This window comes from Octodon degus, unplaced genomic scaffold (assembly GCF_000260255.1).
Source record: "Octodon degus isolate 3935 unplaced genomic scaffold, OctDeg1.0 scaffold00179, whole genome shotgun sequence".
In the NCBI taxonomy this organism is placed as follows: Eukaryota; Metazoa; Chordata; class Mammalia; order Rodentia; family Octodontidae; genus Octodon; species Octodon degus.
Genome location: NW_004524755.1, coordinates 4975882 through 4993195, shown reverse-complemented (window position 1 = coordinate 4993195; position 17314 = coordinate 4975882). Strand labels below are relative to the sequence as shown.

The following is a 17314-nucleotide window of genomic DNA, read 5'->3' as shown; positions in this document are numbered from 1 at the left end:
TATCCAATGTACATTAAGCAAGTAGCTCAGGGCTTAAAGCATACAAATTGGTTCAAATGCTTCACACAGGCTGAAGTCTATTGGGCAGCCCAGTACCGGGAGAAGGGGTCCTGAACTCTGCGGTCAGGCATGCTTTCCACACCTCGCAAGCCTCTGGGCTTCAGAGGCACTGAGTAGTACTAAGGGTTTTTGTACAGTCCCTCGTGGAGAGTGAATTATACTCACAGAGCTTATATTAGCATTAGTGATACTATAAACCACGCTTTCCTCTTCCTCTCAAATCTCCAGAGAAGATGAGCAGGCGGCCTTTGGCAGAACGGGGACCCTCCTGGAGCCAGCCCTGCGTGGGGCCAGCTCTGACAGCGCAGGCCTCACCCCAATAGGGAAGCCGCTGTCATGCAAGGCAGAACCGTGCTTGTATGGTTCCGCTGGTGTGCAGGCGGCGGCAGCCAGAGATTCTCAGGGAATTCAGAACCGAAGGAACTTCCTTTGCTGGGTGAAAGCCTCCTGTGGAAGGCTGCTGCTGGCACCATCAGACCCAGGGCTTCCCTCCTAGGAACAGCAGCACGACTGGGAGGCCTGCTCTTGCTGTTCCCCTTCCATGGTGTGCTTTCAGACAAAACAATCAGGCAAATAAACAAGTAATTGGAACCCAGGTCAGAAGTGAAGAAATACAACTGAGCTCACAGATGATAGGATCTTGTACACAGAAAGTCCTAAGCAATTCACCCAAAATTATCGGGTCTGATCAGTGAGTCCGAGAAGGTTCCTTGCAATATATAAAGTCAGTTGTCACTCCACACCTAAGAGTGGACAGTCTAAAGTGAAATTAAGAAAACTGCTTTTGGAATACTCTCAGAAAGTTTAAGATGCTTAGGAATCAATCTAAGACAAGAAGAGCTGCTCCTGCATGCTGCAAAGTAGAGATGCGTGGAGACTGATGCCTAAACAGTGGAGAGAGGCGCCTGCTCCTCGGTGCGGGATGCCACCGTCAAGGTGCCTGCAAAGTGAAAAGTGCAAGCAGGACAGTTTTCAGATGATGCATATGACAAGAACCTAGTATTCAGACTATCTTAAGCACTCTTGCAACTTGTCCATAGAAAGACTTAACCAAAATGTTTTAAATGCTCAAAGAACTGGAATACCTCTTTCTTTAAAGTAGATAAACAAATGGACAAAGTGTTGGACCCTCCCAGTCACTGCAGAAGTGTAAATCAAAATGACTGTGCCAGTTATTACTCTCTCATCCCCCCACAATGGGATGGTTAACTTAAAAGACAGAGAATGACAGGAAGAAGGTGGAGCTCCCTGCTCCCCCTACATCAATGGGAGGGTGGTACACTCTTGTGGCCACCTTGGGAAAGCTTTGACAGTTCCTCAAAGCACTGAGCACAGCACTGTCCATCTGATCCAGCAGTCCCGCACAGTCCACAGCTCTGCATGAGACACAGACTTCCACACAGTAAGGAATGCTCGTAGGAGCAGCGTAAACCTGCAGACGACAGGTGGGGTGAGCTGCATCCACACAAAAGGACTCCTCAGCAGGGTCCTGAGAGCACCACAGTGTGGATGAGCTGCGAAGACACCACACAAAGTGAGAGAAGCAGTCAGGGAGGCCGGGTGGCACAGTTCCGAGTGCAGCCCGTGGACAGGCCAGCCACACGGAGAAAGGAGATACATGGCCATGGCCATCAGGCGGTAGGAATTGAGCTTTGTTTGGCTCTGTGAAATATTCTAAAGTTGTGGCATTGTGGTGTTTGCGTGTCTCCATGCACACAGTAAAATCCCATAAAGGATACAGGGTGAATTTTATGGTACATGAATGATATCTCAAGAAAGCTGTTATTTTTAAAAGAAGAGCTAGTGAGATTATACATGCAGGAGCAAATCCCAACACATCTGCCCCACCGATGAGCCACTTCAGCCTTCCTCTCCTTGCATTCCAAGTCACCTCCAGAGCGACCCAGCTGACCTGGGATCCCAGCAAGACAGAGAAGGGGTGAGGCATCAGGGTGGGGTGTACACCCCTTTGTGTGATGAAACACTGCATCCCTGAAAGTAGGGTCAACCTGTGGCTCCTATTCCACTTCTGCCTAGCATTTTTAATATTTTTGCTTTATTTTATTTTTCTCTTTTTCATTACTCAGTGTTTCTGATACATAATAAATACATTCACTATGGGGAAGTAATACATGCATCTATTGCATCTTGATCCAATTTTTTTTTTCATTTGTGTATTTGGCAGAGGGTCTCACTATGCAACTCAGACTTGTAGTGATCCTCCTGTTGTCATTCTCCCCAGTGCTGTGATTACAGGCGTGTGCCACCGTGCCTGGACTCCTTCGCCAGCTCCGCATGCCCCAGATACAGGGCCAGCATAACCTGCAGGACCAGGGATTGAACCCTGGTGGTCTCTGTGCTTGCCAAAGCAGGTGCTTAGTCCATTGAGCTGTTTTGCTGGCCCTTTGACCCTATTTTTAGAAATAATTTGTTGCTTTTTCATTTTACTTTTGAGTATAACAGCTTAGAAAAGAACTGAGCTCTTGCCTATCGATCTTAACTCCTAAGAGCAATAAACGCTACACAGAGTTTTGGGGAAAGCTGTGGAAATTTTAAAAAATGATGTCTCGCATTTAGAGAATGACTCTTTAAAAACAATCCCAGTCCCAGCCCAGGAGTTGGACAGATGAAGGGTCCTTAACTTTTCCACTTTGCAATCCTCAAAATGTCCCACTGTCCTGAGCCATTCACACAGGTGACTCAAAAAACGTTTAGCAATGCCTGAGTGTTCCTGGGTACAGTGTTCCAGGGCTCGGAGCTGCCATGAATGAAGGATCACGGGCTGAATCAAACCCCAGCTATACCTGGAAGTTGAAATCAAGAGCTTAAACAAACTGATTGTCTCGGGACTAGAGATTCAGGCAAGATTCAGACATATGGCTTCATGGTTGGGGAGACCAGCATTCTCTATCATTTTTGTAAAAGAGACCTGGGAGATTTTGTTCTCTGCTAGCTGTGCAAGAGCCTGTGCTGACCACACTCTAAGCACTCGCATGTGTACATGGCCCTGCAATGCAGGATTCCTTCCCAGGTCTGCGCACAAAGTACTCTACCATCTGGAGAGTGTCTGCCTCTGGATGTCTCGTTTTTGGGGCTCACTCCAAACTAGAAGCATTGACAGAGCCATCTAGGAGGTGAAGGGGCCGCTGCCATCCCAACATCCACGCACCCACTTGTTCATTTGTTCACTCAGCAGCACACTTGCACCGAGTACCCGGCTGGCTCTTTCTGTAATGCAGGGTTGCAGCCACAGGACAGCTGGGGTTTTGCTTCATATTCTTCGAAGAGGAAGGGGGACCTTGTTGTTACCAGGCATTGAGGTTGTCACTTCTGCCCCATGGGCCCTACATTTCAGCAGGAGAAGGAATACAGTGCAAGGTAACTGGTAGTAATCCAGAGGGCCAAGAAGTGACTGGAGGAGCTGTCCTCGGGTAGGTAGTAGCAAAGGCTCTCCCAAGAGCAGGTGTCTGAACAGAAACCGGATGGAGTGAGACTGGAGCTGAATGACTCTAGGGAAGCACAGCAAGTACCGAGGCCCTGGGGTAGGCACCAGTGGGAGGGAGGGGTGCCGCGCAGTGAGGGTCACAAGCAGTGAGTCGTGTCAAGAAGCCATTGTGTGCCTGCTCATCGGGGCCCCAGGCCACTGTGTTGGCTCAGGAGTTGGGGGCACTGTCCTTCAAACCTCATTTCTCCGCAGGAGAGAGAAGTAGCAGTGCCTGAGCCTGGAGGAGCTTTCCACAGGGTGGGAGCTCTCAACCCACCTGTGCAAAAACATCTGATAGAGCATTTACCTCCAGCCGTCTGGAAGTTCATGAGGCCAGGCGTGCCCTGGCGACCCAGGTCCCCAAGGCAGGCTGTGCTCCCAGGTGCTCGCATTTGGCATGCAGAGTGCAGAGCAACCAGGACAGAATGGGTAACTGAGTTTTTAAATGTTCTGGGATCAGCCAGAGTTAGGGAGAAAGCTGAGTTATTTCCCAGGGGAATATGCCTCAAAATCTCAGATATGAAAAAAAGTCCCTTTAATGTTGAAGATCCTGTGTGACATACACTAACTGCTTTACATGGCTTTAAAACTATAGACATATTCTAGAACAGCTGACCATGTTCCTTATTTTCACTCTTTAATTCTAGAGTATCAGTAAACATCTATATTTTTCTTTCTTGTGATCCAGTTAAAACACAGAAGCCAGCTGGCCTGAGTGTGTCCTGGGTCTGGTCACCTCAGCGGCTCAGTATTTATTAACTCAGCAGTCATGTGAGGCCCCGTGGTCCCTCACCTCCAGTGCCCGGGTCATGCGCACGCCCTTTCTTAACCCTGCTTTTCTCTCTCAGCTGCCACTCCTGTCTCCCAATCCCACTGCGCTATCTTTGTCTCATTACTGCCATGCCTTCCACACGGCTATGCTCGATTTTCTCCTGTCTGTAAAGAGATTAATGCTTCCAAATCTGGTGACACTTTCTCCTCCTAAGCCTTGCAAGGCTTCCAGTTGCCTGAGGTAAGACAGTGCCCTCAGAGGACCTGGAAAGCCGCAGGGGGCGCCTCTCCTGACTTCCGTCCTCTTGCGCAGGGCGGGTGAGCCTGAGCCAGGAGGAAAGGCAGGCGCGGGGAAGGCGGACAGGTCCCGGGGTGAGATTCACGCTCAGGTCCCGCTGGGGGTAAATAGGGTGCGTGAAAGTTTACAGGGTCAACTCACTGACAGCACAGGGGCGATTTCAGCTTTCATTATGTGATAACTACTCGAACAAGTCTCCTTTTGATTTGAACTGGGGAGTTCCCTCCTCTACCCGGGAGCTCCCGGAACCGCAGGCAGCCTTGAACTCGCTTCGGTGGTCTAGTGCCCAAAGTGGCATCCCCGTCATACGCCTCTGCGGGGCTGGGCTGTGGCTCGAGCCGTCGAGAGCTTCTGTGGGCTTTGGGTCGGTAAATCCCATTTGCAAGGACAGTTGCCCAGCTTTTATTCTGAGTTTTCCAGTAGTGCTCAGCCCCAACAGAATTAATTAATTAATTAAATTAATTTTGCGGAACCAGGGATTGAACTCAGGCCCTTGCACTTGCCAGGGAAGCGCTTATTCCACTGAGCCATCTCCTCGACCCCAACAGAATTTGAAAATGAGGCTGATGCATAGTTTTGACAGAATCCGAAGAGTGAACATCCGGGACCGACTGCTGGCCTTTGGAGTGCATACGCTGGGGCTTCGGCTGCTGCACGGGCGTCTGCAAAGGCATGGCCAGCAGCCTGCTGTCAGTATTGTCGGGATAAAGTTAAGCCAAGTCAAGTCGTGTCAACCCTGCAAAATGGGAAACAGGATGTAGTTGAAGTTTCAGTCAGCCCACGCCAGCGTCATAGTTGCTGCAGGAAGCAGGGACAACCTCCCGCAAACAACCGCACATCTTCCTGGAGTCCTCTTATCTGAAGCAGAGCTTGAGAACAAGGATTCATGGGCTCATCTCTTGGAAAGATAGCCTGTGCCTTTGTATAAATACAACTATTGTGTTGCATTTAAGCAGCGCACACACTGCTGCTTTGTATCCTCCACAAAGTAAATAAAATTTTACTCTCCTGCTTACGGTCTGGAGATGATTCCCCGCGCCGCACTGCCGTGGGGGACATTCAGACATTGCCACCCCAGGGCCAGGCGCTAGTGAGTGCTGTGCACAGTCTATCAGGCTGGCCTTTGGAGCTAGGCCAAGCGCGTGAGTGTTCAGGGCGCGAGGAAACCGGCTCAAAGGCCTTTATTCTACCATTCTGCGTCTTTAGCGCAGCAGTCATGTGACTTTCACCGTCCTAATCTGTCCGGGCAGCTCTTCCACCCCCGAGTGCATCTGACTCCTGCAGACTCCTTGGACCAAACGATTAGGACTGTGGGCTGGTGGGGCATGAACGCTAGTGCTTTAAACGAGGTCCCAGGGACAGTCCAGTGCTTGGTAAAGTTCACCCAGCCACCCAGGGATTTTTCAACCACTGCAACTATTGAAAGATTTGTTTCAGAAGAAAATCTGAGTTTTCTTCTGCCAGGGGCAGTGTTTTCTGGAACATGCGGGGCTGGAACAGCTGCAACACAGGCTGTTTCCAGTCTTTCTTATCCTTCTTGCTTACTGAGCCCGATGTGGCTGATCCACAAACATCGCCAACACACAGCAGGTGAACTATCTTAACTTGATTTTCTTATAAAGGGTTTTGCATTAGATTCCAGTCATAGTAGTTGAATTTCTCAGCTTATTTTTTAAAAATTTATTTATTAGATGCAGGGTCTCACTATGGAGTTTGGACTCATAGTAATCCTCCTGTCTCAGCCTCCCCAGCACTGGAATTTAGGCATGCACCACCTCACCCATTGCAGTGGCACACTGTGTGCCTGGAGTTCCAGGGAGGGAACCCATGTCCTTGCATTTGCCAGATATCTCAGCCTATTTTATGCTTTCCTAGGTGTTTGGGGTTTCTTAGGTTTAGAAAATGAGAAGCTATTTTGTTTTACTTATTATTTCATTATTATTAGTATAGGTGAGTAGTACCTAATGATCACATTCCTCGTCAGGCCACGTACACAACACATCTTAATTTCTTTTTCATCTTCTTCCCTCCCTTCCCCATCCCCTATCCCTTGAGCCCAGGGATGCAGGGGTAATTGAGTTTTGCAGTTGATTTGTGCTTGAGTTTAGCTTTCCTTCTGCCAGTAATTTATAATGATAATCTTGTAGCAAAATTCTGTAGCTAGATGCTGCGTGTGTGTGTGTGTGTGTGTGTGTGTGTTGTAGTGCATGTGTGTGTATAGTGGGTACATGCATGTGTGTAGTGCGTGTGCATGTGTAGTATGTGTATGAGTGTAGTGTGCATGTGTGTAAGTCCTGAATGTCTGGTGACCTGGTGGAAGAGGAAGTTCTCTAGCAGTGTGGTCAACACACACAGTGGCTGAACTCAGATCCTTTTGAATAACAGGCAGCAGCTTAGTACTGAGCAGATCATGCAGCCACTTGGCTACTACACTTAGAGCTGTTCCCGCCTGTGCAGCCAATCTGCAGGCCAGTACAATTAGACAGCGGATGAGGCTCAGCTTCTAGCTCTATTCTCCTAAGCAGAGCTTCATGGTCTTCAAGCTGGGTTACTGAAGCCCACAGCAGGCAAAGTCTAAAGGCCCTGGGCTCTGTCAAGGCCTGGGGGCACTAAGAAAAAGAGAAGCAGGTATTTGCAACAACTGGAGCACTGCAGCCTGTGAGGAGACTACAGGGTGCCTGGGTGGTTCCCTTCTTGATTTGTAGCTTGCCCAACAGTAGCAGGCTTGTGTCGGGAAACTGAACGTTAGCAGTAGCAACATCCCACACAGAGTTAATGGCTTTCCTAAGCCTCGTGCCATCCACAGCCCCAAGCCAGCTCAGTCTGCAGTACATAGACCTGCAAGTGAGCTGCATACAACAGCACACAGGCCTGCCCTCTCTGAGAGACTACAGGCCCACAGGAGTCTGGAAGGGCGACTCTGGCATTCAGCTTGCTCTTCCTAAATTCTGGAATTTAAACAAGGCCCCCATAAACGAGTTCCTTCCTTTGTGCAATCATGTTTTATTTGCACAGAGCCACAGCCCCTCTCGAAATTTGCTGTGTGATAAGTCTGTGCCTGTTTGTTTGTGTTTGCACACATGTGCTGTGCAGGAGAGGCGCTCAGCGGGCAGGCAGGGCGAGGGAGCCCAGACCAAACCGCTCCTTGTTTGAATCCTAAAGAAAGGCAATGCTCAGACGGCTCTGGGAGCCGGAGGCTTCAGTTTCTCCTGAGAGGTGCTGTGGTTGCCAAATTACTTAGTAAAGAAACCTAAATGCAGTAGCCTTTTTGGACATAGTTTAGCAGCTGGAGGATAATTTAACTGGATAGGAAGCATATCTCGAGATCTAAATTCATGCAGCCATGGATGTTCCTATCAGACAGTCATTTACCCCTAAAGTTTCCTTTTCCTATTATCTCTTACCTCCCAAACCCCAAAGCAGCTAAGTTTGGCTAGGAATGGGGAATGGGTAGAGAATGAAGTTATTCTGTCTTTCTTCATAGGGCAAGGGGGTCTGCTCCTCAGCTGGCATCCCCAGAGTCTGATAAAAGTTACTTCTCTAAAATATAACAACAGTGTGGAGGAAAGAATATTATCTCATGTGTGAGTTGCAATTTTGGGAGATTTCCTTGTGAGAAACATCTGAGCAATCAGAGGATGGTCCCAGGGACAGAGTCGTTTCAAAGTGCCACAAAAATAAATAAATGGGAAAGACAGGGAAAGTTACCAGGTTTGCAGATTGTGAAACTCGCCTTGTTTAAAGCACGAAGGCGGTGAGGCCGAGGGCTGTGAATAGCCCTGTTGTGAGCCTTCAGAGCTGAGGGCTGCGAAGCTTTGCGAAGCCCTGTTTCATTTTTATCGGATGGAACACATTTGGTTTCTTTTTTGACAAACCGTGTCTCTGGGCGGGAAGGAGAAGGAGCAGGCGCTGTTATTGGCCGGAGCTGCAGCAGGGTCCCTCCCGTTGCCAGAGGAGACCGCATGGAAGTGTCCAGGGGAGGGACCAGCGGTCAGGGGCGGGCCGGAGGGTGAGGTCTTAAGCCCTGTGCTCAGAGCTGCAATTTGTGAGCCCACAGTGATGAAATCGAGCTCTGGGCAAATCAGAGGCGCCTGTCAACTTCCCAGGTGGGACTGCCTGGGGTGAGCAGACTGAACTCGGAGCTGGGGCAGAGCAGCTGCACGGGGCTCGCTGACGGAGAGGCTGACGGAGAGCCAGAGCCGGAGCCGGCATGGCTGCAAAAGGCTCCACGCGGTCGAGCCAGGTAGGAGAGGAAGGGACCTGGGGAAGGGGCAGCCTCAGGGCTCTGCCTTCTGCAGGGGAAGCTCTCTGTTGCTCCAGTGCAGGCAGCCAGTGCCTTGGGAAGTGTGGGATGCGGGCGTCGGAGTCATGAGATCTGATTCAGTTCCGCGAACTATACTTGACAACTGGGTCTCTATCCCCGCAGGTCTTCTCTCTGTTCACGTTTGCCATTGGGGTTCATATCTGCTTAGGGGTCACCGTGAGCCGCATCAAGAGGGCAGAAGGATGGGACGAAGGCCCCACTTCAGGTAAGTGGAGCCATCCTTCGCATCTTCAGACCTTTAGGATGCCATGCACTAGGCGACCGCTGTAAACTCCTTAAGAAATCCATCTTTAAGATAATTTTGCAGGGTAACTAATTTAGGCCTGTATTTCTCTAGGGAAAAACCAACTCTATATACCATGCAGGTGAAAGAAGGTGTTTGTTAACTTGAGAGCATTTCTCATTGTTGCCTAATAATGGTTCCTTGAAATCTTTATACTCCAAAATTTATAGGTGCTGATATGCCAGTAAAACTTCTGTCCCCAACAAAGGCTGGCCCGCTGCGGGGAGGACAGGTGTTACCTTCATCTTGGAGAGAATCTGATCTGTTGTCCTGCAGTGTAGGATGCAGTATTTGCTTCCAGACTTAGGATAACCAGGAATGGAAAACACAAAGACTGTGAGTGCACTGCTTCTAGGAAACCTCAGAAATTTAGGACTTCCAGAATTGCTCAAAGTGGAGAAGATAAAAGAGATGCTTCAGCAGGCTTATAGGACAGCTCTGCAGTCCTTGTTGTCTTTTGGCATAAAGAGAGGTGAATTTGAGCAGCAAGCCCTGATGAGCCTAAGGGGGCCAAAGCGCAAGTTTCTTTCTGCAGCATGAGTACCTTAGGCAGGGCGAGGCTTCTGCTGAAGGAGCTCGTTGTAGACCCAGAGGGGGGAGTGCTGACCAGGGCTTAAGCAATGAGCTGGTTAATTTCCTGGAAATTGGAGCTGTTGATGGTTCTAGAAATAAAATTTTTATTTGAAGTAATGGATACTCTAGAGGGCAATATTTTCTTGACTTTCCCAGACATCCTGGGGTGTTTGTCTGTCTTCCTGTGCACTTTGCATTCCTCCCGATCTCCTGATCCGATGTCCATGAAGGATGGTCAGTTCTCCCTAGCTGGCATGAACTTTTATTAACATCTTGGGTGTGATCTGTGCATCGATGGAAGAGGATAAATCTTCCTTACATCAAGTGAATCGCTTTTGAGTCATGCCAGAGGTCTGAAGAAAAGCATTAGTGGCGGGTGAGTGAGTTGAGTGGGGTGTGGCTTGGGTGAAGAGTGAGAAGATAGATCATAAAAGTTGCAGCCCGGAGGAACCAGATGGGCAAAATGAGCCGCCCTGAGCGGAGGGGCAGGTCGCCAGGCACAGGAGAATGCTGCTGGGATTGGTAGCAAATGCTGACTTAAAGGCCTTTCTCACTCCTGCTAATGCAGCTGTGACTAACAGACGGGACAGGCTCAGCAATGTGACAGCCAGTGGCCGATTCTGTCTGATGCATCCATAGGAACTTTCTTTGTCTGTGTCATCTTAATAGATTACTTTAGATGAAAGTGCTATTGAAGGAATTAAGCGTTCTCTCTCTCTCTCTCTCTCTCTCTCTCTCTCTCTCTCTCTCTCTCTCTCTCTCTCTGCCCCTTTTTGTGATACTGGAGATTGAACTCAGGGACTTACCACTAAGCTGCATTCCCACCCTTTTTTAAAATTTGGGACAGAGTCTCATCAAGTTCCCAGGCTAGCCTTGAACTTTCTTGCCTCAGCCTTCCAGGTACACACCTGGCATTATAGGTTTGAATGCTATTTCTTGAGGTGTGCATAAGATCACATTGCCTGGTATTTTCAAAATTAAGGCATTAGTGAAAAGAGTCAGGGCACACTTAACTTGGCACCCTGGTGTGCACCATGTGTGGTGCAATCTTGGGCTGGTCTCTTGTCTTTGAGCTGTGTGATGAATCTTATCTAACTTTCCTTCTGGGTAAGAAACACAGTTCCTGACTCTTTGCATTCTGTTTCATTGCCTTTTTAAATGTATTCATGTGTTCGCTGTTGAGAAACTGGAGAAGTATAGCTTGAGTTGATTAATCCTTAAGAATATGTACATAACAAATGATTTCCACATGTTATGAGAGGCGGCTGGAAGAACTGGTGAACAGCGTCCCATCTGGAGCAGAGCCTGCCTCAGAACCTGGACATGAGGCCGTCTTCAGCACCCAGGAAGCCTTTGCTTCTTGAATTGCCTAATTATTGTTTTATGTTTTAAGGATGTCATCTACATAGTCTTTTCAACATGTGCCTTCAGGAGTCTTGGTCTCAGGGTCCAGTGCAATTCAAGTGTGAGATGTAGGGTTTTGGTTTATCTGCACACTTTTTATTTTAACTTTTTTTGGTGTCACTCTCCTGCTGTTTAGCCACTTATAATTGATTTCTCCTAAAAAAAAAAAAGAAGACCAAATATGACCTTTGGAAACTTGGAGAAAGTATACTGAAGAGAGTCTCTATGACTTTTTAAATGCTACACGTGCCTAGAAAGAATGCCTTTGAAACACTATGAAAGAGTGTTATTCTGTTAGTAAATCTTCCCCACCCGAAAGCACTGGCTGCACTTTTACCTATGAATAAGACCCTGGGAAAGAAAGTACCTTGTTTATTTCCTTTTGGATTTAAAGACCTCTTGTGTAACTCAGTGCTTCAGAATCTTTCAATGAGAAGAAGCAGCACACGGGTATTCACATAAGGCCGGCTGTAGCCTGGGCAGAGCATGGCATCCCACCTGAAGGTACAGGACCTCTCACTAGGAACTCTGGCTCTGGGGTTTCCTGCAGCAGAGCCCATTGTCTGTGTGCACGCGTACTCTCCCTGCTGAACTCTGGACCCAGATGTGGGCTTCAAGGCCTTGGCAGTGCAAACAAACTCATAATTAATTAACTAGCACGCTTGTAGCAGCACTCCTTTTTAGGACCTAGCACTCTACTGTGATTGGGATGGAATAGGAGTTCTTCAACCAGGTCATCAGAAGAAATCCTGCACATTTCTGGGAGGAGTGATAGGCGCAGAGGAAATTCTTTGCTCTTCTGAGTAAAAATAATGGACTTGCTGGTGAATGAGATGAAAGTAATCGAGTATCAAAGTAATGACCAAAGTTGGGTTTGACATCTTTGTCCCAAACATGTGATGGGGCTCACTGGATTTGCCTGGAGGATTTATGTGCATTCTGTATTATGGTGTTCATGTATGCATGGACACATGTATGTGTGTACATGTGTGTATGTAGTATGTATGTATGCATGTTTGTGGCGCTATGGAGAAGTTTATGGTTTATGGTTTCTGTGTCTTAGCTATTCTTGCGACCTCCTGTTGGAAATGGAGGAATACCTCTCTGGAATGTAAGCAGTATAACACCTGAGAGACAAAGGACATTTGTGGGCTTTGAGCCACATTCTTGTGGCTAACAGGAACTTGTAAGCACAGTCCACTTTGATTTATTTATTGGCAGTACTGGGAATTGAACTCAGGACCTTGCACTTGCCAGACAAGCACTTATTCCACTGAGCTATCTCCCTGGCCCAATGTATCATCACTTTTAGTGACTTGAAAGTATATGAGTGGGATAGATTTGTTAGTAGAGATGAGATGAAAAGTTTCACTCACAATTTTATAATTAGAGCTTCTTTTGGTGATTCATAGATAAAATAGAAAATGATAACGTTAATGAGTAGGCTTTTGTTCCTTTGATAATTTGAAGCATCTCACTGTCCAGCAGGAAGCTTTTTTTTTCTTTTTTGTTATTAATTTTATTGAGAAAAAATTGCAATATGACAGCTTCAAAACAGGTTGGTAGGAGAGTTACAACAATTAATACATTGCATATTGTCTTTGTGGTAGTCATTCACAGTACAAGATGCAGACATGATATCTTGTCCAAACACTATTAGTACAGATCTTTCTTCTTATTGAATTAAGAGAAAGTAGCTATATTATCTATCCTAACTATTTTTTTTCAAAGTTTTATTGATAAATAGCAAGGAGACAGTTTCAAATCAAATCAGAAGTACAGTTTCAACAAATAATACACTGCATATATTCTTCTTAGTGGTTAATTGCTGTACAAGATGCGGACTTGTGATCCTATTTACAAACACCATTAGAACAAATCATTCTATTCATTAAGAGAATGCAACTATATATCTATCCCAACCACTTTGAATACACAGATACAAAATGGACATTCATAGGCATACCCCATTTTTTCTAAGTTCCGTTATTGAATATTATAGGTGTGTAAACTCAGCAAAATATTCTAAAAGAGTCCAGTAGCCCATAATAGCATTGGGTCTTCTGTTTAACTGGCAATGTCAGAAATTATTGACCTGAGTCCCCCACAGCTCAACTTAACAGCATGGCTTTATTTCCTATATTTTGTCTTCATACTTTTCTACTGGATGGTTAAGACCAAGGTAAAGCAGGACCTGTGCAACAAGAGTTGTAGCTTTTTGGTCTGAGAAGGTCAGTGAAATGCCCTCAGGATTTATCCTGAGATCTTGTACCTCAGGTTGTAGAACCTTTGTCAGTGCAGCCATGTGGATGAGTCACGGCCATTGCTTGGCCAATGTGCTCTCTGTGAAAGCCTGAGAGAGTGTCTTCTCCCCATGTGACTCTCCTTAGGCACACTCTACGTCATTGATCTCTTTCCTCTTTGGCCCCATAATCTTCTTGATCAGAAAATTTGGGACACTACCGAGGTACATGATGTTACAGTACAGGTTCTCATATGTCCTGAGTCTTAATTGACCTTAGAAGACTAGGGCCAAAATGTTAGCTTTCCTTGTAGCCCTTCTTTTTCTCTAATTTCGGTCTGCAAACTTAGGTTGTTAACCATCCAGAAGACAAGCTTATTGTTATTATCAAACGATTTAGGCTATCAAGCTTAACCTCGCTATCTCACTGCATTTCAAACATCTTAGGCATAATAAGGAACAGGTATTTTTCATCAAGTATTGATATGTTGAACTTTAAGTCCCTACATAATATAAAAAACATTTAAAAATTAGATTATATTTTAAAAATAGGATAAAGAATTCTATACTTCTCATGTTTGCACATAAGTCCAAAAATCTCACCATATACAACCTTGAAGCAGGACGGTCCCACAATATTCCTTTTCCTGTCTCTCAGCAGGAAGCTATTTTGATGGTGGTTTACAGAATGTGGAAACCATAAAACCAATCACTGTATCAGCCATGACTCCCCGAGGAAAATGGCATTGGGATTGTGACTTTGTGTTACGACTAAGGTAGAGACTGGGGGATTTAAGTCAATAGAATGAGATCATCTGAGTTAGAATCTAAAGAGAGCATAGATCCTTCAACTCGCTGTTAAGTGGAGCTTTGGTGTGGAGATTTTTCACTTAACTTATGGTGGGAGAAGATTCCATATAGTTCACACATCCAGAAATCTTGTGTCCTGTGGAGCTCAACAAGGGTTTTTAAATCAAAGAAATCAGTAAAGCTTCCAAAGTCACATTTGGAAAAGAACTTCTAAAATTTGTAACCCCTGTACAAAATTTGAAAAGTCATTGGTTAATGAAAAATGTCTATGATTGTCCTGGGATGATCTACAATTCTGCCAAGCTTTTGTTAGCTCAGATGAGATTCCCAGAACTGACTTTCCAATCAGGAAAAAAGGGATGATGTGGACTCTCTTTCTCTGAAAAAGGTTTTGGGAAAAAATGTGGTATTAAGGTTGATGAGACTTATAAGGTGGTAGCTGTGAGATGATAGATTGGTTTATCCTCAGTTATAATGCCAGTGTCTTCGTTTCCAGCTACCAATGAACAACACTTGTGATTTAAACTGGCAATTTTTCTTGCTGGCAGATTTTCACATGAGATTGATTGATTGATTGATTGATTTTGGGGAAACGGGGATTGAACTCAGGTCCTTGTACTTGCCAGGGAAGCGCTTATTCTACTGAGCTGTCTCCCTGGCCCTCACATAAGATTTATGCTACCAACTAACATTTAATATTATTTGAAAGGCTTAGATATTGAATTAAGGCTTTTTGCTTTTAATTGAAATCACATAGGAATCTATTTTTATGTAGTTTTGAAGTCTTTCTACATGAGGACACTGAGTTGATATATTCTTTGAAAGTTCAGGTGTTTAAAAACTTACCAGGTAGACCTATTTATATAAAAAAAATCCCAAATAACAACAACAACCAGAACCACCATGACAAAAAGCCACAAAGCCTGTGAACTCTGGTCTGGCAGCTATAATGGGGAGGAAAAAACAGCAACACTCTCCTGATGAATGTTTCTAGAAGTTGGTATATTTATGTCACTTTCTTCTGCACTGGGACAAGATAGCTAACACTAGCGCCTTAAAAGAGGAGAGGTCTATGTGCTCACAGTTTGTAGTGCTTCACTGCACAGTTGGTGGGCTCTGAGGAAGAACAGTGTGGTGGAAGGGCCTGGTGGAGGACAGCTGCTCACGCCATGGTGGGCAGGAGGCGGGTTGAGAGGAAGCAGGAAAAGAGCTGAACCCATCCAGGTCAGGCCCCCAGGGACTTTCCTCTTCCTCCTAGACTCCACCTCTTAAGCATGTCATGCTGCCACAATCCAGTCACCATCTGCAAGCCCGCCTATGACTTTGGGTGATAGCTATGTGGAAACCATAACAGTTTAGGGAGAGAAACACTGACATGCAGGTTGTATGGGATTGCTGCTTGTTAAAGGGTGGGGTGAGAAGCATCAAGAAAAAAATGACAACTTTAATACAAGAAAATATGACCCCCAAAGAACAACTCATCCACTCCCAAAGGGCAGCAGGCAGTGTAAAGTTCTAGAGCTAGGGGTGTCCGGAATGTCAACTACTCTGTGGCTTATGTCTGAAACAAGGCAGCAGGTGGGAGGCGGTTCTGTGTGAGCGCTCCTGAGAAGTGCCACGCGGAGCTGCGGGCTGCAGCTCCTGTTCAGGAAGCACCTGGGTTCAGAACCAAGCAGACAGCAGGGGTGATGAGGGTCGCCTGGGAGCAGAAACCTGAAAGAAAAGTCCTTTTGGCTCTAGGCTGTGCTCCATTTTCAAATTTAAATACTGTCTTTCTTCCTGGACGTTGCCCAGCTTGGAAAATGGCCATCATGCAGGAGGATTTGGGGGAAGACTTGACTGGGGACCCAGAGTAAAGTTATTTTGATTGAACTCATGTCATCCATTAGGGTTTTCCTGGTAGTGTCATTCAATTTTCATTGTTTTCCTGCATCTCAAGAATTCTAGGGCCCTACTTTTATAGTATATGGTAAATTGGAACATTCTAGAAAAAGGCGATTCCTCAACTAAGTTAAAATAATTTTACCCATTGCCATCTGCACTACAAATTTGAGTGAAAGAAGTTACAATGTACATTCACGTTTCTTTAAATCATGAAACTGCTTCTGTGAGAAGAAACAGGCAAACCTAGCATAGTTATGAAGGTCACATTGTAGATACATTTTTAAAATTCAAAGATCCTTCTTGAGAAAATACATCTATTTATAAAGACATTGGTTTTGCAAGATTCTAGAACTGGCTTTGTCTTTGAAGTGAGATGACATTATCTGAGTCTGTCATATAAAAGGCAGCAATATAATTTGAAGCTCATAAAAGTCCCAGCAAAAGGCTTCACAAGGAATTCTGCTATGCTCGTTGCATATTTCTGCCTTGATGCTTCTTAGTACTTTGAAAAATTTATGTATCTTTAATATATGATGGGGGCAGACTTGTACATGCACATGACATACTTAATCACCCCCACTTTAGTATGTCCCCCCTTTATATTTTGGGGGGTTTCTATATATATGTATTTCAGTTAAAATCTCCCTCTCCTTTCTTTGAGACAAGGTCTCACCTTGTAGTTGAGGCTGGGCTTGAACTCACTTTGTAACCCAGGCTGGCCTTGAACTCTCAGCAGTCCTCCTACCTTAGTCTCCTGGGTGCTCGGGTCACAGGCATGCGCCACCACACCAGCTCCCAACTCCCTTTGTCCCTTGCCCTTGCCCCATCTCCACCCCTCTCAGCCCCTCCCCTTGCCCACTCATAGTCTTCCTTTGATGTTTCTGAGTACTTCTTGTCTCTTTGCTCACTCTTGAGCTTTCGCCTTCCTCCTCTGTCCTAAGCCATCTTTGCTGTGAGGATAATCTTTGGCTGCTGCAGGTGTTGTGAGCCTTGGGTTTTCATTACCTGCTCCGTGAGCTGGAGCAGCCAAAGGCTTGTGGTGGAACTCTTTCACTGTTTGCCAAGGCAAGGACTGTTTAAGACTTCCCACTCAGATGCATGGTGGAATCTTGTCTCTGGCCTTGGGTCAGGCAGGAAAGAGAGAAGCCCTAAGAATCTGGCCCCAGGCTGGCTGTGGAGAG

The 17314-nt window shown here is 46.1% G+C and overlaps 1 protein-coding gene across 1 annotated transcript in view; it reads left to right on the top strand.

Annotated features, from left to right (window-relative positions):
• The first annotated feature begins 8652 nt into the window (after positions 1-8652).
• Positions 8653-17314, top strand: part of Enpp2 (ectonucleotide pyrophosphatase/phosphodiesterase 2) — a 79479-nt gene continuing 70817 nt past the window's right edge. The window contains exons 1-2 of the mRNA XM_012517448.2: positions 8653-8856; positions 9040-9142. Of these exons, the coding sequence (XP_012372902.1) occupies positions 8824-8856; positions 9040-9142 (136 nt within the window). The 5' untranslated portion in view covers positions 8653-8823. The remainder of the gene's footprint in view (positions 8857-9039; positions 9143-17314) is intronic.